At 44.7% G+C, this 24,425-nt stretch overlaps 1 protein-coding gene across 2 annotated transcripts in view; it reads right to left on the reverse strand.

Moving 5' to 3' along the window:
- Positions 1–2,591: 2,591 nt before the first annotated feature.
- LOC115121057 (calcium-independent phospholipase A2-gamma-like) overlaps positions 2,592–24,425 on the reverse strand; it is a 54,855-nt gene continuing 33,021 nt past the window's right edge. Inside the window, exons 8-9 of one of the 2 annotated variants that reach the window (XM_065021335.1) lie at positions 8,910–9,105; positions 2,592–4,707 (exon numbers count right to left, since the gene is read on the reverse strand). In XM_065021335.1, the coding sequence (XP_064877407.1) occupies positions 4,433–4,707; positions 8,910–9,105 (471 nt within the window). In that variant the 3' untranslated portion in view covers positions 2,592–4,432. The remainder of the gene's footprint in view (positions 4,708–8,909; positions 9,106–24,425) is intronic. The other variant, XM_065021336.1, reaches the window with a different exon arrangement.

Genomic DNA, 24,425 nt, shown 5'->3' on the forward strand with positions numbered 1-24,425 from the left:
TTTGGTGACCGAATTTCTTCAGCCTCCTGAGGTTGAAGAGGCGCTGCTGCGCCTTCTTCCGACGCTGTCAAGTGGACCAATTCAGTTTGTCTGTGATCCATGCCGAGGAACTTAAAACTTGCTACCCTCTCCACTACTGATCCATCGATGTGGATAGGGGGTGTTCCCTCTGCTGTTTCCTGAAGTCCACAATCATCTCCTTAGTTTTGTTGACGTTGAGTGTGAGGTTATTTTCCTGACACCACACTCCGAGGGCCCTCACCTCCTCCCTGTAGGCCGTCTCGTCGTTGTTGGTAATCAAGCCTACCACTGTTGTGTCGTCCCAAACTTGATGATTGAGTTGGAGGCGTGCGTGGCCACGCAGTCGTGGGTGAACAGGGAGTACAGGAGAGGGCTCAGAACGCACCCTTGTGTGGGGCCCCGTGTTGAGGATCAGCGGGGAGGAGATGTTGTTGCCTACCCTCACCACCTGTGGGCGGCCCGTCAGGAAGTCCAACCCAGTTGCACAGGGCGGGGTCGAGACCCAGGGTCTCGAGCTTGATGACGAGCTTGGAGGGTACTATGGTATTGAATGCCGAGCTGTAGTCGATGAACAGCATTCTCACATAGGTATTCCTCTTGTCCAGGTGGGTTAGGGCAGTGTGGTTATCCACACCCCAACACCCCCACCAAACCTCTATCCACACCCTAACACCCCTACCAAACCTCTATCCACACCCTAACACCCCCACCAAACCTCTATCCACACCCTAACACCCCCACCAAACCTCTATCCACACCCCAACACCCCCACCAAACCTCTATCCACACCCCAACCAAACCAATATCCACACCCCAACCAAACCTCTATCCACACCCCAACCAAAACTCTATCCACACCCCAACCAAACCAATATCCACACCCCCACCAAACCAATATCCACACCCCCACCAAACCTCTATCCCACCCCCACCAAACTATCTATCCACACCCCCACCAAACCTCTATCCACACCCTAACACCCCCACCAAACCTCTATCCACACCCTAACACCCCCACCAAACCTCTATCCACACCCCAACACCCCCACCAAACCTCTATCCACACCCCAACCAAACCAATATCCACACCCCAACCAAACCTCTATCCACACCCCAACCAAAACTCTATCCACACCCCAACCAAAACTCTATCCACACCCCAACCAAACCAATATCCACACCCCCACCAAACCTCTATCCACACCCCCACCAAAACCTCTATCCACACCCCCACCAAACCTCTATCCACACCCTAACACCCCCACCAAACCTCTATCCACACCCCCACCAAACCTCTATCCACACCCTAACATCCCCACCAAACCTCTATCCACACCCTAACATCCCCACCAAACCTCTATCCACACCCTAACATCCCCACCAAACCTCTATCCACACCCCCACCAAACCTCTATCCACACCCTAACATCCCCACCAAACCTCTATCCACACCCCAACACCACTGCATTCAGGTTCCCTTCACACGCTCCTGTAGGATTTGTCATCACACAGACAGACACATATCACTTCACACCAGTGGAGGCTGCTGAGGGGAGAACGGCTCATAATAATGTCCAGAATGGTGTGAAGGGAGTTGATACCATTCAGTTCACTCCATTATGAGCCGTCCTCCCTCAGCAGCCTCCACTGTTTCACACGCATCCTGTAGGATGTGTAATGCCATCCATCGCATTTCTCCAGAGAGAGAAACATTCCAGAGTGAGACCAGGCCAGGTTAAAACTCAGCCCGACAGGATCACTGCTCACGCAATCACACACCTAACAACAGTGGTATGGTTACGGTCCACAGTTAGTGTGATATCACACACCTAACAACAGTGGTATGGTTACGGTCCACAGTTAGTGTGATACCACACAATCACACACCTAACAACAGTGGGTAGTTAGGGTCCACAGTTAGTGTGATACCACACAATCCACTCACACAGGGTAATGATCTAAATAGGGAACACATGCAATCTCAGTCACTCCCCCTCAACCCAACAAGGGTTTTATAGAAAGTCTAAATCTATCATATGATAGAGGATGAATGATTCACTGCACATGCAAATCAGACACAATCCAAGAATTGATGATTGGGGGTTGAAATCTGTGCGTTCAACTACGACCTCCAACCACAGTGTCATGTTTGGGTTCAAACGTCACACCAAGCTGGCATCACAACAATCTAAAAGAATCTTCTTCCATCAATGATGCCTGCTTCCTCATGTGTTTGGTTCTGGTGACCATTTCAATGGTTCTTCTATGAGGCTATAATGTGTCCTCTGACGTACTGCTATGCAAATGGAACCCTATTCCCTATATAGTGCACTACTTTTGACCAGAGCCTTATGGAACCAGGCCAAAAGTAGTGCACTAAATAGGGTATAGGGTGCCATTTGAGAGACAACCATATACCGCTGTGTTACGTGGGTAGGGTTGATTGGGGTGATCCTCATTTGACTGGGAGGAGTGAGTGTCGTCATGGAAGGTCAGTTCTCTGAATGAAACAACGTAACAAATCAATTCTGCAATTGGAAAAAACAATGAATCAGAGAGGACACTGCACATTCTTCCATGACACCTCTATCCTCTATTATAGACCTGTCAAATCAAATCAAATTTTATTTGTCACATACACATGGTTAGCAGATGTTAATGCGAGTGTAGCGAAATGCTTCTGCTTCTGTGTGTGTGTGGTGGTTTAAGGTTGTCGTAGACTATCACTTCAGCTTTAATAGACATCAGTACAGATCAGATGATCATGTATAATAGTGTAGTTATGAGACACAGCTTCAATAGACAACACAACAACAGAAGCCGGTTTCAACGACACATGTTCATTCTACAGCCTCCACCTACAGAGCCACTGCAGGAGAAAGGAATTAGGTGGTTCAACTTCATTATCAAGCGAATACCATGAACTCTTCAATTCCATATTATTCACAACCACATATCAAACCCTTTCCATGTGATCCCTTACAGAGCTCTTAACAACAATGTGACAATTTACAAAGTGGATGATTTCATTCATCTGTGAAAAAAGGCATAATAACATGTTTTATACCATTCTACTTTACATGCCTAGTTCAAGTTTGAAGCATTTAAATGAGGTGACACCAATGTCAGTTACTTACAACATATTTACAGTAATTACATTAGAATGAGTTGCTAATAACAGACCCTGAATATCTGACATACCAGTACATGTTAAGTAGGTAGTTGTCAAAAACACCTTCCCTGCAAAACCTGCACTCTTAAATCAATCAATCAAAACAGTAAATGGCTATGCCTGTCTACCATTCACACCATTATGGCTACGCCTGTCTACCATTCACACCATTATGGCTACGCCTGTCTACCATTCACACCATTATGGCTACGCCTGTCTACCATTCACACCATTATGGCTACGCCTGTCTACCATTCACACCATTATGGCTATGCCTGTCTACCATTCACACCATTATGGCTACGCCTGTCTACCATTCACACCATTATGGCTACGCCTGTCTACCATTCACACCATTATGGCTACGCCTGTCTACCATTCACACCATTATGTCTACGCCTGTCTACCATTCACACCATTATGGCTACGCCTGTCTACCATTCACACCATTATGGCTATGCCTGTCTACCATTCACACCATTATGGCTATGCCTGTCTACCATTCACACCATTATGGCTGTTTACACAGGCAGCCCAATTCAGGTATTTAGCCCAATTATTGGCAAAATATCTGATTTTTAGGGGGCAAAATATTAGAATTGGCCTGCCTGTGTAAACACGGCCTGTGTGCTCTCATCACAGTGGCACTTTATTTAGGACTAGTCAAAAGGTTGATTCCTTCAGCCCAACCAGCCAAACCCCTTTCAGAAACACTACAACAGATACTTCTGTACCACCTCTCACAGGTCAAAGGTCAACATCCTGCCTGAGCAGCAGATATTAAAATGGACCGCAGTCATATCACATGATCTGCATCAAGAAGATATGGAGTCCAGAGGAGGCTGGTTGGAGGAGCTGTAGGAGGATGGGCTCATTGTAATGGCTGGAATGGAATCAATGGAACGGTATCAAACACATCAAACGCATGGAAACCACGTTTGACTCCATTTATTCCATTCCGAGCATTACAATGAGCCTTTCCTCCTATAGATTCTTCCACCAGCCTCCACTGATGGAGTCATATCAAAGCACATGATGTTTATTTTCAAGTCTAAATGAGTTTCTCAGCAGCTACCGCCTGCAGTGCCTTTTGAACTTTAACCTCTGCAGGTCGCTTCCTATAGTTTGGAGATGAAGGGCCCTCGTACATGTCAGACCTTTACGGCTCCTATATTATCTTCATAATCAGTCTAAATTAGTGTCTCTCAGCCTGTCTGACCTTTCACCTCTAGACGTCCCCTACAGTTTGGAGATGAAGGGCAAGCCCTCGTACATGTCGGCCTTCAGTTTGCACCATTCAGCCAGCCTCTGGATGGCGCTCTTCTCCAGAGCCAGCACCGACGCTGCCTTGTTCAGCTTGGCTTCGTTCCTCTCCAGGTAGCGAGTTCCTTCCTCCTGCAGGAAGGTCAGCCTCTCCGGGCGGCTCTCGTCCAATGGGATGTCCTCGCTCATGTAGGGGTTGAAACGGAAGTAGGTGTTGGGTGGAAGGAGGGCGTCCAGCATGATGTGGACCTCTGACGGAGAGAGGAGAGGTGAGAGAGGTTAGGTCATGTTGCTGGTGTACAGTTAAATCATTGTATATCTTGATAGCTATCATGTTGTTAGTGTAGCTAGTTGAGAGGAAGCAGCTGTCTGGGAGAAGGAGAGAACATGACGTGGACTTCTGATGAGGGACACAAAGTTAGTCCATATGTGACTGGTTTATTATGACTTCCTACTTTATAGAGGTCCATCAAGTTGTTCATAGTGCCATCACCCACACTGACTAAACATCACTCAGACTGACCATCTACACAGGTAGGAATCAAGTTGTTCATAGTGCCATCACCCACACACACACTGACTAAACATCACTCAGACTGACCATCTACACAGGTAGGAATCAAGTTGTTCATAGTGCCATCACCCACACACACTGACTAAACATCACTCAGACTGACCATCTACACAGGTAGGAATCAAGTTGTTCATAGTGCCATCACCCACACACACTGACTAAACATCACTCAGACCATCTACACAGGTAGGAATCAAGTTGTTCATAGTGCCATCACCCACACACACTGACTAAACATCACTCAGACTGACCATCTACACAGGTAGGAATCAAGTTGTTCATAGTGCCATCACCCACACACACTGACTAAACAGCACTCAGACCATCTACACAGGTAGGAATCAAGTTGTTCATAGTGCCATCACCCGCACACACTGACTAAACATCACTCAGACTGACCATCTACACAGGTAGGAATCAAGTTGTTCATAGTGCCATCACCCACACACACTGACTAAACATCACTCAGACTGACCATCTACACAGGTAGGAATCAAGTTGTTCATAGTGCCATCACCCACACACACTGACTAAACAGCACTCAGACCATCTGACCATCTACACAGGTAGGAATCAAGTTGTTCATAGTGCCATCACACCGACCATCACAGGTAGGAACACTGACTAAACATCACTCAGACTGACCATCTACACAGGTAGGAATCAAGTTGTTCATAGTGCCATCACCCACACACACTGACTAAACATCACTCAGACTGACCATCTACACAGGTAGGAATCAAGTTGTTCATAGTGCCATCACCCACACACACTGACTAAACATCACTCAGACCATCTACACAGGTAGGAATCAAGTTGTTCATAGTGCCATCACCCACACACACTGACTAAACATCACTCAGACCATCTACACAGGTAGGAATCAAGTTGTTCATAGTGCCATCACCCACACACACTGACTAAACAGCACTCAGACCATCTACACAGGTAGGAATCAAGTTGTTCATAGTGCCATCACCCACACACACTGACTAAACATCACTCAGACTGACCATCTACACAGGTAGGAATCAAGTTGTTCATAGTGCCATCACCCACACACACACTGACTAAACATCACTCAGACTGACCATCTGCACAGGTAGGAATCAAGTTGTTCATAGTGTCATCACCCACACACACAGACTAAACATCACTCAGACCATCTACACAGGTAGGAATCAAGTTGTTCATAATGCCATCACACACACACACTGACTAAACATCACTCAGACCATCTACACAGGTAGGAATCAAGTTGTTCATAGTGCCATCACCCACACACACTGACTAAACATCACTCAGACTGACCATCTACACAGGTAGGAATCAGAGAGGTGGAGTACTGGGGAGCTGATGGATGAGAGGGATCAGAGAGAGGGAGTACTGGGGAGCTGATGGATGAGAGGGATCAGAGAGAGGTCAAGTACTGGGGAGCTGATGGATGAGAGGGATCAGAGAGAGGTCAAGTACTGGGGAGCTGATGGATGAGAGGGATCAGAGAGAGGTCAAGTACTGGGGAGCTGATGGATGAGAGGGATCAGAGAGAGGTCAAGTACTGGGGAGCTGATGGATGAGAGGGATCAGAGAGAGGTCAAGTACTGGGGAGCTGATGGATGAGCGGGATCAGAGAGAGGTCAAGTACTGGGGAGCTGATGGATGAGAGGAATCAGAGAGAGGGAGTACTGGGGAGCTGATGGATGAGAGGGATCAGAGAGAGGTCAAGTACTGGGGAGCTGATGGATGAGAGGAATCAGAGAGAGGGAGTACTAGGGAGCTGATGGATGAGAGGGATCAGAGAGAGGTCAAGTACTGGGGAGCTGATGGATGAGAGGGATCAGAGATAGGTCAAGTACTGGGGAGCTGATGGATGAGAGGGATCAGAGAGAGGTCAAGTACTAGGGAGCTGATGGATGAGAGGGATCAGAGAGAGGTCAAGTACTAGGGAGCTGATGGATGAGAGGAATCAGAGAGAGGTCAAGTACTGGGGAGCTGATGGATGAGAGGGATCAGAGAGAGGGAGTACTGGGGAGCTGATGGATGAGAGGAATCAGAGAGAGGTCAAGTACTGGGGAGCTGATGGATGAGAGGGATCAGAGAGAGGTCAAGTACTGGGGAGCTGATGGATGAGAGGGATCAGAGAGAGGTGGAGTACTGGGGAGCTGATGGATGAGAGGGATCAGAGAGAGGTGGAGTACTGGGGAGCTGATGGATGAGAGGAATCAGAGAGAGGGAGTACTGGGGAGCTGATGGATGAGAGGAATCAGAGAGAGGGAGTACTGGGGAGCTGATGGATGAGAGGGATCAGAGAGAGGTCAAGTACTAGGGAGCTGATGGATGAGAGGGACCAGAGAGAGGTCAAGTACTAGGGAGCTGATGGATGAGAGGGATCAGAGAGAGGTCAAGTACTAGGGAGCTGATGGATGAGAGGGATCAGAGAGAGGTCAAGTACTGGGGAGCTGATGGATGAGAGGGATCAGAGAGAGGTCAAGTACTGGGGAGCTGATGGATGAGAGGGATCAGAGAGAGGTCAAGTACTGGGGAGCTGATGGATGAGAGGAATCAGAGAGAGGTCAAGTACTGGGGAGCTGATGGATGAGAGGGATCAGAGAGAGGTCAAGTACTGGGGAGCTCATGGATGAGAGGGATCAGAGAGAGGGAGTACTGGGGAGCTGATGGATTAGAGGGATCAGAGAGAGGTCAAGTACTGGGGAGCTGATGAATGAGAGGGATCAGAGAGAGGGAGTACTGGGGAGCTGATGAATGAGAGGAATCAGAGAGAGGTCAAGTACTGGGGAGCTGATGAACTTGATGTTCTGAACTGTGTAGGTCAAAAGGAAATCATTGAAGGAGTGACTGAGACAAAACAATGGTCATCCAACTACCTACAGGGACGACATGCAGAATGAGTCACTTAATGAGATGCACAGAAAACAACGGTCTTCCAACTACCTACAGGGACTACATGCAGAGAATGAGTCACTTAATGAGATGCACAGAAAACAACGGTCTTCCAACTACCTACAGGGACTACATGGTCATCCAACTACCTACAGGGACTACATGGTCATCCAACTACCTACAGGGACTACATGCAGCGAATGAGTCACTTAATGAGATGCACAGAAAACAATGGTCTTCCAACTACCTACAGGGACTACATGCAGAGAATGAGTCACTTAATGAGATGCACAGAAAACAATGGTCTTCCAACTACCTACAGGGACTACATGGTCATCCAACTACCTACAGGGACTACATGCAGCGAATGAGTCACTTAATGAGATGCACAGAAAACAATGGTCTTCCAACTACCTACAGGGACTACATGCAGCGAATGAGTCACTTAATGAGATGCACAGAAAACAATGGTCTTCCAACTACCTACAGGGACTACATGGTCATCCAACTACCTACAGGGACGACATGCAGCGAATGAGTCACTTAATGAGATGCACAGAAAACAATGGTCATCCAACTACCTACAGGGACGACATGCAGCGAATGAGTCACTTAATGAGATGCACAGAAAACAATGGTCATCCAACTACCTACAGGGACTACATGCAGCGAATGAGTCACTTAATGAGATGCACAGAAAACAATGGTCATCCAACTACCTACAGGGACGACATGCAGCGAATGAGTCACTTAATGAGATGCACAGAAAACAATGGTCTTCCAACTACCTACAGGGACGACATGCAGCGTCTGTTTTAGTGAAGCACATGTCTCTGACTGACTGGCTGGCTGGCTGACTGACTGACTGACTGGCTGGCTGGCTGACTGACTGTCAAAGGACAGATGTGGCACACAAACTACACACACCAACTACACCGAGGAAAACCACACACACTCCATGGTCCCTTGGTGACCCACCCTCTGTGTCGGTGGCACTGCTGATGACGTTGGTGATCTTGGCTTTGAGACTGGTGGAGGTGGTGTTGTTCTTGTTGACGGTCTCATAGCGACCCGTACCCAGGGAGACAACACACTGCACTGGGGTGTTGGGCCACAGCAGCTTACACTCATGGATGGCCAACGCTGTGGGGTTGTTGATGAGGAGACCACCATCCTGGAAACACACAGAGACAATCTGACTTCAGAAAAATATCACAAGGACTTTAGACGGACCGATATGATGTTATAGTGTTTATATATTTGTGCTTTACTCATCTCATGTATATACTGTATTTTAGTCTACGCCACTCCGACATGGCTCGTCCTAATATTTATATATTCCTTCATTCCATTATTTTACTTTTAGGTTTGTGTTTATTGTTAGATATTACTGCACTATTGGAGCTAGAAACACAAGCATTTGCTACACCTGCAATAACATTGCTAATGTGACCAATAGAATTTGATTTGATTTAATGTCTGCTTTCTTATCTTGTATGTATAAGGTACATGACATTAAGCTTGGTAAATGTCTAATAATATTGAGGTAGAACACAGTAAATCACCACCATGTCCTAGTACATAATGTCTGAGGTAGAACACAGTAAATCATCACCATGTCCTAGTACATAATGTCTGAGGTAGAACACAGTAAATCACCACCATGTCCTAGTGCATAATGTCTGAGGTAGAACACAGTAAATCACCATGTCCTAGTACATAATGTCTGAGGTAGAACACAGTAAATCACCACCATGTCCTAGTACATAATGTCTGAGGTAGAACACAGTAAATCATCACCATGTCCTAGTACATAATGTCTGAGGTAGAACACAGTAAATCATCACCATGTCCTAGTACATAATGTCTGAGGTAGAACACAGTAAATCACCACCATGTCCTAGTGCATAATGTCTGAGGTAGAACACAGTAAATCACCATGTCCTAGTACATAATGTCTGAGGTAGAACACAGTAAATCACCACCATGTCCTAGTACATAATGTCTGAGGTAGAACACAGTAAATCATCACCATGTCCTAGTACATAATGTCTGAGGTAGAACACAGTAAATCACCACCATGTCCTCGTACATCATGTCTGAGGTAGAACACAGTAAATCACCATGTCCTAGTACATAATGTCTGAGGTAGAACACAGTAAATCACCACCATGTCCTAGTACATAATGTCTGAGGTAGAACACAGTAAATCACCATGTCCTAGTACATAATGTCTGAGGTAGAACACAGTAAATCACCATGTCCTAGTACATAATGTCTGAGGTAGAACACAGTAAATCACCATGTCCTAGTACATAATGTCATAGAACACAGTAAATCACCACCATGTCCTAGTACATAATGTCTGAGGTAGAACACAGTAAATCATCACCATGTCCTAGTACATAATGTCTGAGGTAGAACACAGTAAATCACCACCATGTCCTAGTACATAATGTCTGAGGTAGAACACAGTAAATCATCACCATGTCCTAGTACATAATGTCTGAGGTAGAACACAGTAAATCACCACCATGTCCTCGTACATCATGTCTGAGGTAGAACACAGTAAATCACCATGTCCTAGTACATAATGTCTGAGGTAGAACACAGTAAATCATCACCATGTCCTAGTACATAATGTCTGAGGTAGAACACAGTAAATCACCATGTCCTAGTACATAATGTCTGAGGTAGAACACAGTAAATCACCACCATGTCCTAGTACATAATGTCTGAGGTAGAACACAGTAAATCACCACCATGTCCTTGTACATAATGTCTGAAGTAGAACATAGTAAATCACCATGTCCTAGTACATAATGTCTGAGGTAGAACACAGTAAATCATCACCATGTCCTAGTACATAATGTCTGAGGTAGAACACAGTAAATCACCATGTCCTAGTACATAATGTCTGAGGTAGAACACAGTAAATCATCACCATGTCCTAGTACATAATGTCTGAGGTAGAACACAGTAAATCACCATGTCCTAGTACATAATGTCTGAGGTAGAACACAGTAAATCATCACCATGTCCTAGTACATAATGTCTGAGGTAGAACACAGTAAATCACCATGTCCTAGTACATAATGTCTGAGGTAGAACACAGTAAATCACCATGTCCTAGTACATAATGTCTGAGGTAGAACACAGTAAATCACCATGTCCTAGTACATAATGTCTGAGGTAGAACACAGTAAATCACCACCATGTCCTCGTACATCATGTCTGAGGTAGAACACAGTAAATCACCATGTCCTAGTACATCATGTCTGAGGTAGAACACAGTAAATCACCATGTCCTAGTACATAATGTCTGAGGTAGAACACAGTAAATCACCATGTCCTAGTACATAATGTCTGAGGTAGAACACAGTAAATCACCACCATGTCCTAGTACATAATGTCTGAGGTAGAACACAGTAAATCATCACCATGTCCTAGTACATAATGTCTGACGTAGAACACAGTAAATCACCACCATGTCCTAGTACATAATGTCTGAGGTAGAACACAGTAAATCACCACCATGTCCTCGTACATCATGTCTGAGGTAGAACACAGTAAATCACCATGTCCTAGTACATAATGTCTGAGGTAGAACACAGTAAATCATCACCATGTCCTACTACATAATGTCTGAGGTAGAACACAGTAAATCACCATGTCCTAGTACATAATGTCTGAGGTAGAACACAGTAAATCACCACCATGTCCTAGTACATAATGTCTGAGGTAGAACACAGTAAATCACCACCATGTCCTTGTACATAATGTCTGAAGTAGAACATAGTAAATCACCATGTCCTAGTACATAATGTCTGAGGTAGAACACAGTAAATCATCACCATGTCCTAGTACATAATGTCTGAGGTAGAACACAGTAAATCACCACCATGTCCTAGTACATCATGTCTGAGGTAGAACACAGTAAATCACCATGTCCTAGTACATAATGTCTGAGGTAGAACACAGTAAATCATCACCATGTCCTAGTACATAATGTCTGAGGTAGAACACAGTAAATCACCACCATGTCCTAGTACATAATGTCTGAAGTAGAACATAGTAAATCACCATGCCCTAGTACATAATGTCTGAGGTTGAACACAGTAAATCACCATGTCAGTGCTGCTCTGCATCTAAACACCAGGCCCTGATCAAGGCTGCTCTGTATCTAAACACCAGGCCTGTTTAATGAAATGCCCCAGGCCCTGATCAATACTGCTCTGTATCTAAACACCAGGCCTGTTTAATGAAATGGCCCTGATCAATACTGCTCTCTATCTAAACACCAGGCCCTGATCAATACTGCTCTGCATCTAAACACCAGGCCCTGATCAATGCTGCTCTGCATCTAAACACCAGGCCCTGATCAATACTGCTCTGCATCTAAACACCAGGCCCTGATCAATACTGCTCTGCATCTAAACACCAGGCCCTGATCAATACTGCTCTGCATCTAAACACCAGGCCCTGATCAATACTGCTCTGCATCTAAACACCAGGCCCTGATCAATACTGCTCTGCATCTAAACACCAGGCCCTGATCAATACTGCTCTGCATCTACACACCAGGCCCTGATCAATACTGCTCTGCATCTAAACACCAGGCCCTGATCAATACTGCTCTGTATCTAAACACCAGGCCCTGATCAATACTACTCTGTATCTAAACACCAGGCCCTGATCAATACTGCTCTGTATCTAAACACCAGGCCCTGATCAATACTGCTCTGTATCTAAACACCAGGCCCTGATCAATGCTGCTCTGCATCTAAACAGCAGGCCTGTTTAAGCTTCCTGACCTGGGACTACGAGGCTGTTCTACTGGCCCACCAGGCTTGTGGAAACACGTCCCTATCAACTCCTCCAGGGCTGGTGAGGAGTGGTACACTGTCTAATACATCCCAGAGATGAATAGACCAGACCAGAGTCTGCTTGCCTGTAGTGTGATAGTGGTCTGAATAACAAGGAGTTAAACGTATGGTAGAAATGTCTTTCTGACCAGCCCAACAAAAGGGAAACAGTGTATTACCCATACAGGGTAGGAGAGCTCAATTACCTCAATGTTGTACAATCACCTCAACAGAGTCGGTGCTCCACAGTAGAAAGAGGCTTTGATACGGTGAAATTAATTATTCAAGTCTCATTTCCAGAAGCAGTTGTGAATGTCAGCGGCTGCAGACAGACAAGATTAGCCAGACACAGAGGGTAAGTAAGGGCTCTCTCTCTCTCACACACACACACACACTTACTTGAGAGTGTGTGTGTCAGGCTACTCTATGTGCTCCAGACACTAGCTGAGCAGTGACCTCGTCTTGGCAAAGCCAGGTTTAGTCTTTGTAAGTTATGTCTTCCCTCTCTCCCTCTTAGCTACCCTCTCCAAGTCCACTTACTCTTGGACTTCATCCACCAAGTCTGCGTCCAAAATGGCACCCTATTTCCTATATAGTGCACTACTTCTGAGAGCCCTATGGGCCCTGGTAATAAGTAATGCACTACGTAGGGAATAGGGTGTAGTTTGGGGCTGTTTGGATAGGATTAAACTGCTAAAACAATGATCTACTCATGGTGAACTGTGGGAGAGAGTGTGGCTCACAATAAGGCCCCTGCTGACTGCAGGTCAAAGGTCGTTTCCACTCTGTGGGGGTCAGAGCTACAACAGCTCTCTGGGCTAAGCCTCTCTCTCAACAACCTCACTGGCTTCTCACTACAGAAACACTGAAGAGAAACAAGACAATGAGTCTCCAGTGTTGCCATGGCGTTATGTTCAGCACTGCCTCTTCTAAAAACACTGAAGGAATTGGAATAAGGAAGTGGGCCCTGACTTACATGAAACCTCACTATTTGGGCTTTCAAACTAGAGGAAATGTCACTGTCAACAGTGATAGTGAACATATTACAAGACAATTCTCAGTGCTAACAGTTGTTTTTTTAATCAGGTGATTATTTTTTGTTCCTCAGGCTCTTGAAACCTGTTAACCAACAAGCCAACGTGATTCTCCTGTTGTGCATCATCGTGACTAAGCAGAGATTTCATGGCACCTTAATACATCTGGACACTTCGCTGCAGGCCTCATGATTAAACACTAAACTAGCCTGGCTGCAATTAAACTGTGACCAGATCACTGGTCTTTATGTTATCATGATACAGTATGTCCCTGGTACAGTGTGACCAGATCCCTGGTCTTTATGTTATGATGCAGTATGTCCCTGGTACAGTGTGACCAGATCCCTGGTCTTTATGTTATGATACAGTATGTCCCTGGTACAGTATGACCAGATCACTGGTCTTTATGTTATCATGATGCAGTATGTCCCTGGTACAGTATGACCAGATCACTGGTCTTTATGTTATCATGATGCAGTATGTCCCTGGTTCAGTGTGACCAGATCACTGGTCTTTATGTTATGATGCAGTATGTCCCTGGTACAGTATGACCAGATCCCTGGTCTTTATGTTATGATGCAGTATGTCCCTGGTACAGTGTGACCAGATCACTGGTCTTTATGTTATCATGATGCAGTATGTCCCTGTTACAGTATGACCAGATCACTGGTCTTTATGTTATCATGATGCAGTATGTCCCTGGTACAGTATGACCAGATCACTGGTCTTTATGTTATCATGATGTAGTATGTCCCTGTTACAGTATGACCAGATCACTGGTCTTTATGTTATCATGATGCAGTATGTCCCTGGTACAGTATGACCAGATCACTGGTCTTTATGTTATCATGATGTAGTATGTCCCTGGTACAGTATGACCAGATCACTGGTCTTCATGTTATGATACAGTATGTCCCTGGTACAGTGTGACCAAATCACTGGTCTTTAGGTTATCATGATGCAGTATGTCCCTGGTACAGTGTGACCAGATCCCTGGTCTTTATGTTATGATGCAGTATGTCCCTGGTACAGTGTGACCAGATCACTGGTCTTTATGTTATCATGATACAGTATGTCCCTGGTACAGTGTGACCAGATCCCTGGTCTTTATGTTATGATGCAGTATGTCCCTGGTACAGTGTGACCAGATCCCTGGTCTTTATGTTATCATGATGCATTATGTCCCTGGTACAGTATGACCTGATCACTGGTCTTTATGTTATGATACAGTATGTCCCTGGTACAGTGTGACCAGATCACTGGTCTTTGTTATGATGCAGTATGTCCCTGGTACAGTGTGACCAGATCACTGGTCTTTATGTTATCATGATACAGTATGTCCCTGGTACAGTGTGACCAGATCCCTGGTCTTCATGTTATCATGATGCAGTATGTCCCTGGTACAGTGTGACCTGATCACTGGTCTTTATGTTATGATGCAGTATGTCCCTGGTACAGTGTGACCAGATCACTGGTCTTTATGTTATCATGATGCAGTATGTCCCTGGTACAGTGTGACCAGATCACTGGTCTTTGTTATGATACAGTATGTCCCTGGTACAGTGTGACCAGATCACTGGTCTTTATGTTATGATGCAGTATGTCCCTGGTACAGTATGACCAGATCACTGGTCTTCATGTTATGATACAGTATGTCCCTGGTACAGTGTGACCAGATCACTGGTCTTTAGGTTATCATGATGCAGTATGTCCCTGGTACAGTGTGACCAGATCCCTGGTCTTTATGTTATGATGCAGTATGTCCCTGGTACAGTGTGACCAGATCACTGGTCTTTATGTTATCATGATGCAGTATGTCCCTGGTTCAGTGTGACCAGATCACTGGTCTTTATGTTATGATGCAGTATGTCCCTGGTGATGACCAGATCCCTGGTCTTTATGTTATGATGCAGTATGTCCCTGGTACAGTGTGACCAGATCACTGGTCTTTATGTTATCATGATGCAGTATGTCCCTGTTACAGTATGACCAGATCACTGGTCTTTATGTTATCATGATGCAGTATGTCCCTGGTACAGTATGACCAGATCACTGGTCTTTATGTTATCATGATGTAGTATGTCCCTGTTACAGTATGACCAGATCACTGGTCTTTATGTTATCATGATGCAGTATGTCCCTGGTACAGTATGACCAGATCACTGGTCTTTATGTTATCATGATGTAGTATGTCCCTGGTACAGTATGACCAGATCACTGGTCTTCATGTTATGATACAGTATGTCCCTGGTACAGTGTGACCAAATCACTGGTCTTTAGGTTATCATGATGCAGTATGTCCCTGGTACAGTGTGACCAGATCCCTGGTCTTTATGTTATGATGCAGTATGTCCCTGGTACAGTGTGACCAGATCACTGGTCTTTATGTTATCATGATACAGTATGTCCCTGGTACAGTGTGACCAGATCCCTGGTCTTTATGTTATGATGCAGTATGTCCCTGGTACAGTGTGACCAGATCCCTGGTCTTTATGTTATCATGATGCATTATGTCCCTGGTACAGTATGACCTGATCACTGGTCTTTATGTTATGATACAGTATGTCCCTGGTACAGTGTGACCAGATCACTGGTCTTTGTTATGATGCAGTATGTCCCTGGTACAGTGTGACCAGATCACTGGTCTTTATGTTATCATGATACAGTATGTCCCTGGTACAGTGTGACCAGATCCCTGGTCTTCATGTTATCATGATGCAGTATGTCCCTGGTACAGTGTGACCAGATCACTGGTCTTTATGTTATCATGATACAGTATGTCCCTGGTACAGTGTGACCAGATCACTGGTCTTTATGTTATCATGATGCAGTATGTCCCTGGTACAGTGTGACCTGATCACTGGTCTTTATGTTATGATGCAGTATGTCCCTGGTACAGTGTGACCAGATCACTGGTCTTTATGTTATCATGATGCAGTATGTCCCTGGTACAGTGTGACCAGATCACTGGTCTTTGTTATGATACAGTATGTCCCTGGTACAGTGTGACCAGATCACTGGTCTTTATGTTATGATGCAGTATGTCCCTGGTACAGTATGACCAGATCACTGGTCTTCATGTTATGATACAGTATGTCCCTGGTACAGTGTGACCAAATCACTGGTCTTTAGGTTATCATGATGCAGTATGTCCCTGGTACAGTGTGACCAGATCCCTGGTCTTTATGTTATGATGCAGTATGTCCCTGGTACAGTGTGACCAGATCACTGGTCTTTATGTTATCATGATGCAGTATGTCCCTGGTTCAGTGTGACCAGATCACTGGTCTTTATGTTATGATGCAGTATGTCCCTGGTACAGTATGACCAGATCCCTGGTCTTTATGTTATGATGCAGTATGTCCCTGGTACAGTGTGACCAGATCACTGGTCTTTATGTTATCATGATGCAGTATGTCCCTGTTACAGTATGACCAGATCACTGGTCTTTATGTTATCATGATGCAGTATGTCCCTGGTACAGTATGACCAGATCACTGGTCTTTATGTTATCATGATGTAGTATGTCCCTGTTACAGTATGACCAGATCACTGGTCTTTATGTTATCATGATGCAGTATGTCCCTGGTACAGTATGACCAGATCACTGGTCTTTATGTTATCATGATGTAGTATGTCCCTGGTACAGTATGACCAGATCACTGGTCTTCATGTTATGATACAGTATGTCCCTGGTACAGTGTGACCAAATCACTGGTCTTTAGGTTATCATGATGCAGTATGTGACCAGATCCCTGGTCTTTATGTTATGATGCAGTATGTGGTACAGTGTGACCAGATCCCTGGTCTTTATGTTATGATGCAGTATGTCCCTGGTACAGTGTGACCAGATCACTGGTCTTTATGTTATCATGATACAGTATGTCCCTGGTACAGTGTGACCAGATCCCTGGTCTTTATGTTATGATGCAGTATGTCCCTGGTACAGTGTGACCAGATCCCTGGTCTTTATGTTATCATGATGCATTATGTCCCTGGTACAGTATGACCTGATCACTGGTCTTTATGTTATGATACAGTATGTCCCTGGTACAGTGTGACCAGATCACTGGTCTTTGTTTATGATACAGTATGTCCCTGGTACAGTGTGACCAGATCACTGGTCTTTATGTTATCATTATGTTATGATCACTGGCAGTATGTCCCTGGTACAGTATGACCAGATCACTGGTCTTCATGTTATGATACAGTATGTCCCTGGTACAGTGTGACCAAATCACTGGTCTTTAGGTTATCATGATGCAGTCTTGACCAGATCCCTGGTCTTTATGTTATGATGCAGTATGTCCCTGGTACAGTGTGACCAGATCACTGGTCTTTATGTTATCATGATACAGTATGTCCCTGGTACAGTGTGACCAGATCCCTGGTCTTTATGTTATGATGCAGTATGTCCCTGGTACAGTGTGACCAGATCCCTGGTCTTTATGTTATCATGATGCATTATGTCCCTGGTACAGTATGACCAGATCACTGGTCTTTTGTTATGATACAGTATGTCCCTGGTACAGTGTGACCAGATCACTGGTCTTTGTTATGATGCAGTATGTCCCTGGTACAGTGTGACCAGATCACTGGTCTTTATGTTATCATGATACAGTATGTCCCTGGTACAGTGTGACCAGATCCCTGGTCTTCATGTTATCATGATGCAGTATGTCCCTGGTACAGTGTGACCTGATCACTGGTCTTTATGTTATGATGCAGTATGTCCCTGGTACAGTGTGACCAGATCACTGGTCTTTATGTTATCATGATGCAGTATGTCCCTGGTACAGTGTGACCAGATCACTGGTCTTTGTTATGATACAGTATGTCCCTGGTACAGTGTGACCAGATCACTGGTCTTTATGTTATGATGCAGTATGTCCCTGGTACAGTGTGACCAGATCACTGGTCTTTGTTATGATACAGTATGTCCCTGGTACAGTGTCACCAGATCACTGGTCTTTAGGTTATCATGATGCAGTATGTCCCTGGTACAGTATGACCAGATCCCTGGTCTTCGTGTTATCATGATACAGTATGTCCCTGGTACAGTGTGACCAGATCCCTGGTCTTTATGTTATCATGATGCATTATGTCCCTGGTACAGTATGACCAGATCACTAGTCTTTATGTTATCCTGGTACAGTATGACCAGATCACTGGTCTTTAGGTTATCATGATACAGTATGTCCCTGGTACAGTATGACCAGATCACTGGTCTTTATGTTATGATACAGTATGTCACTGGTACATGACCAGATCACTAGTCTTTATGTTATCCTGGTACAGTATGACCAGATCACTGGTCTTTAGGTTATCATGATACAGTATGTCCCTGGTACAGTATGACCAGATCACTGGTCTTTATGTTATGATACAGTATGTCACTGGTACAGTGTGACCAGATCACTGGTCTTTATGTTATTATGATGCAGTATGTCCCTGGTACAGTGTGACCAGATCCCTGGTCTTTATGTTATCATGATGCAGTATGTCCCTGGTACAGTATGACCAGATCACTGGTCTTTATGTTATGATACAGTATGTCCCTGGTACAGTATGACCAGATCACTGGTCTTTAGGTTATCATGATGCAGTATGTCCCTGGTACAGTATGACCAGATCACTGGTCTTTCTGTTATAATGATGCAGTATGTCCCTGGTACAGTATGACCAGATCACTGGTCTTTAGGTTATCATGATGCAGTATGTCCCTGGTCTTTATGTTGTCATGATGCAGTATGTCCCTGGTACAGTGTGACCAGATCCCTGGTCTTTATGTTGTTATGATACAGTATGTCCCTGGTACAGTGTGACCAGATCCCTGGTCTTTATGTTATGATGCAGTATGTCCCTGGTACAGTGTGACCAGATCACTGGTCTTTATGTTATGATACAGTATGTCCCTGGTACAGTGTGACCAGATCACTGGTCTTTAGATTATCATGATGCAGTATGTCCCTGGTACAGTGTGACCAGATCACTGGTCTTTAGGTTATCATGATGCAGTATGTCCCTGGTCTTTATGTTATCATGATGCAGTATGTCCCTGGTACAGTATGACCAGATCACTGGTCTTTAGGTTATCATGATGCAGTATGTCCCTGGTACAGTGTGACCAGATCCCTGGTCCAGTATGTCCCTGGTACAGTGTGACCAGATCACTGGTCTTTAGGTTATCATGATGCAGTATGTCCCTGACCAGATCACTGGTCTTTAGTTATCATGATGCAGTATGTCCCTGGTACATGACCAGATCACTGGTCTTTATGTTATCATGATGCAGTATGTCCCTGGTACAGTGTATGACCAGATCACTGGTCTTTCTGTTATCATGATGCAGTATGTCCCTGGTACAGTGTGACCAGATCACTGGTCTTTATGTTATCATGATGCAGTATGTCCCTGGTCTTTATGTTATCATGATGCAGTATGTCCCTGGTACAGTGTGACCAGATCCTGGTCTTTATGTTATCATGATGATACAGTATGTCCCTGGTACAGTGTGACCAGATCCTGGTCTTTATGTTATCATGATGCAGTATGTCCCAGTATGTCCCTGGTACAGTGTGACCAGATCACTGGTCTTTATGTTATGATACAGTATGACCAGTCTTTATGTTATCATGATGCAGTATGTCCCTGGTACAGTGTGACCAGATCACTGGTCTTTATGTTATCATGATGCAGTATGTCCCTGGTACAGTGTGACCAGATCACTGGTCTTTATGTTATCATGATGCAGTATGTCCCTGGTACAGTGTGACCAGATCACTGGTCTTTAGATTATCATGATGCAGTATGTCCCTGGTACAGTGTGACCAGATCACTGGTCTTTATGTTATCATGATGCAGTATGTCCCTGGTACAGTATGACCAGATCACTGGTCTTTAGGTTATCATGATGCAGTATGTCCCTGGTACAGTATGACCAGATCACTGGTCTTTATGTTATCATGATGCAGTATGTCCCTGGTACAGTGTGACCAGATCACTGGTCTTTAGGTTATCATGATGCAGTATGTCCCTGGTCTTTATGTTATCATGATGCAGTATGTCCCTGGTACAGTGTGACCAGATCCCTGGTCTTTATGTTATCATGATGCAGTATGTCCCTGGTACAGTGTGACCAGATCACTGGTCTTTATGTTATCATGATGCAGTATGTCCCTGGTACAGTATGACCAGATCCCTGGTCTTCATGTTATCATGATGCAGTATGTCCCTGGTACAGTGTGACCAGATCACTGGTCTTTATGTTATCATGATGCAGTATGTCAGTGTGACCAGATCACTGGTCTTTATGTTATCATGATGCAGTATGTCCCTGGTCTGACCAGATCACTGGTCTTTATGTTATCATGATGCAGTATGTCCCTGGTACAGTGTGACTAGATCCCTGGTCTTTATGTCATGATGCAGTATGTCCCTGGTCACTGGTCTTTATGTTATGATGCAGTATGTCCCTCTTCATGTTATCATGATGCAGTATGTCCCTGGTACAGTGTGACCAGATCACTGGTCTTTATGTTATCATGATGCAGTATGTCCCTGGTACAGTGTGACCAGATCACTGGTCTTTAGATTATCATGATGCAGTATGTCCCTGGTACAGTGTGACCAGATCACTGGTCTTTAGGTTATCATGATGCAGTATGTCCCTGGTCTTTATGTTATCATGATGCAGTATGTCCCTGGTGACCAGATCCCTGGTCTTTATGTTATCATGATGCAGTAGTACAGTGTGACCAGATCACTGGTCTTTATGTTATCATGATGCAGTATGTCCCTGGTACAGTATGACCAGATCCCTGGTCTTCATGTTATCATGATGCAGTATGTCCCTGGTACAGTGTGACCAGATCACTGGTCTTTATGTTATCATGATGCAGTATGTCAGTGTGACCAGATCACTGGTCTTTATGTTATCATGATGCAGTATGTCCCTGGTACAGTATGACCAGATCACTGGTCTTTATGTTATCATGATGCAGTATGTCCCTGGTACAGTGTGACTAGATCCCTGGTCTTTATGTCATGATGCAGTATGTACCTGGTACAGTATGACCAGATCCCTGGTCTTCATGTTATCATGATGCAGTATGTCCCTGGTACAGTGTGACCAGATCACTGGTCTTTATGTTATCATGATGCAGTATGTCCCTGGTACAGTGTGACCAGATCACTGGTCTTTAGATTATCATGATGTATGTCTTTACATGATGACCAGATCACTGGTCTTTAGGTTATGATGCAGTATGTCCCTGGTACAGTGTGACCAGATCACTGGTCTTTATGTTATCATGATGCAGTATGTCCCTGGTTATCAGTGACAGTGATGCAGATCCCTGGTCTTTATGTTATCATGATGCAGTATGTCCCTGGTACAGTGTGACCAGATCACTGGTCTTTATGTTATCATGATGCAGTATGTCCCTGGTACAGTGTGACCAGATCACTGGTCTTTATGTTATCATGATGCAGTATGTCCCTGACCAGATACTGGTCTTTATGTTACCAGATCACTGGTCTTTATGTTATCATGATGCAGTATGTCCCTGGTACAGTGTGACCAGATCACTGGTCTTTATGTTATCATGATGCAGTATGATGTACAGTATGTCCCTGGGTTATCATGATGCAGTATGTCCCTGTACAGTGTGACCAGATCACTGGTCTTTATGTTATCATGATGCAGTATGTCCCTGGTACAGTGTGACCAGATCACTGGTCTTTATGTTACATGATGCAGATGTCCCTGGTCAGTTGGTACAGTATGACCAGATCACTGGTCTTTATGTTATCATGATGCAGTATGTCCCTGGTACAGTGTGACCAGATCACTGGTCTTTATGTTATCATGATGCAGTATGTCCCTGGTACAGTGTGACCAGATCACTGGTCTTTATGTTATCATGATGCAGTATGTCCCTGGTACAGTGTGACCAGATCACTGGTCTTTATGTTATCATGATGCAGTAGTACAGTGTGACCAGATCCTGGTCTGATTATGTCCCTGGTGTGTGACCAGATCACTGGTCTTTATGTTATGATGACAGTATGTCCCTGGTACAGTGTGACCAGATCACTGGTCTTTATGTTATCATGATGCAGTATGTCCCTGGTACAGTGTGACCAGATCACTGGTCTTTATGGTCAGTGTGACCAGATCACTGGTCTTTATGTTATGATACAGTATGTCCCTGGTACAGTGTGACCAGATCACTGGTCTTTATGTTTCATGATACAGTATGTCCCTGGTACAGTGTGACCAGATCCTGGTCTTTATGTTATCATGATGCAGTATGTCCCTGGTACAGTGTGACCAGACTGGTCTTTATGTTATCAGATCAGTATGTCCCTGGTCAGTGTGACCAGATCATGTCTTTATGTTATCATGATGCAGTATGTCCCTGGTACAGTGTGACCAGATCACTGGTCTTTATGTTATCATGATGCAGTATGTCCCTGGTACAGTGTGACCAGATCACTGGTCTTTATGTTATCATGATGCAGTATGTCCCTGGTACAGTGTGACCAGATCACTGGTCTTTAGGTTATCATGATGCAGTATGTCCCTGGTACAGTGTGACCAGATCACTGGTCTTTAGGTTATCATGATGCAGTATGTCCCTGGTCTTTATGTTATCATGATGCAGTATGTCCCTGGTACAGTATGACCAGATCACTGGTCTTTAGGTTATCATGATGCAGTATGTCCCTGGTACAGTATGACCAGATCACTGGTCTTTCTGTTATCATGATGCAGTATGTCCCTGGTACAGTATGACCAGATCACTGGTCTTTAGGTTATCATGATGCAGTATGTCCCTGGTCTTTATGTTGTCATGATGCAGTATGTCCCTGGTACAGTGTGACCAGATCCCTGGTCTTTATGTTATCATGATGCAGTATGTCCCTGGTACAGTGTGACCAGATCCCTGGTCTTTATGTTATGATACAGTATGTCCCTGGTACAGTGTGACCAGATCACTGGTCTTTATGTTATGATACAGTATGTCCCTGGTACAGTGTGACCAGATCACTGGTCTTTATGTTATCATGATGCAGTATGTCCCTGGTACAGTGTGACCAGATCACTGGTCTTTATGTTATCATGATGCAGTATGTCCCTGGTACAGTGTGACCAGATCACTGGTCTTTATGTTATCATGATGCAGTATGTCCCTGGTACAGTGTGACCAGATCACTGGTCTTTATGTTATCATGATGCAGTATGTCCCTGGTACAGTGTGACCAGATCACTGGTCTTTAGGTTATCATGATGCAGTATGGTCTTTATGTTATCATGATGCAGATGCAGTATGATCCCTGGTACAGTATGACCAGATCACTGGTCTTTAGGTTATCATGATGCAGTATGTCCCTGGTACAGTATGACCAGATCACTGGTCTTTAGATTATCATGATGCAGTATGTCCCTGGTACAGTGTGACCAGATCACTGGTCTTTAGGTTATCATGATGCAGTATGTCCCTGGTACAGTGTGACCAGATCACTGGTCTTTATGTTATCATGATGCAGTATGTCCCTGGTACAGTGTGACCAGATCCCTGGTCTTTATG

This window comes from Oncorhynchus nerka, linkage group LG8, assembly GCF_034236695.1.
Source record: "Oncorhynchus nerka isolate Pitt River linkage group LG8, Oner_Uvic_2.0, whole genome shotgun sequence".
Taxonomy (NCBI): Eukaryota; Metazoa; Chordata; class Actinopteri; order Salmoniformes; family Salmonidae; genus Oncorhynchus; species Oncorhynchus nerka.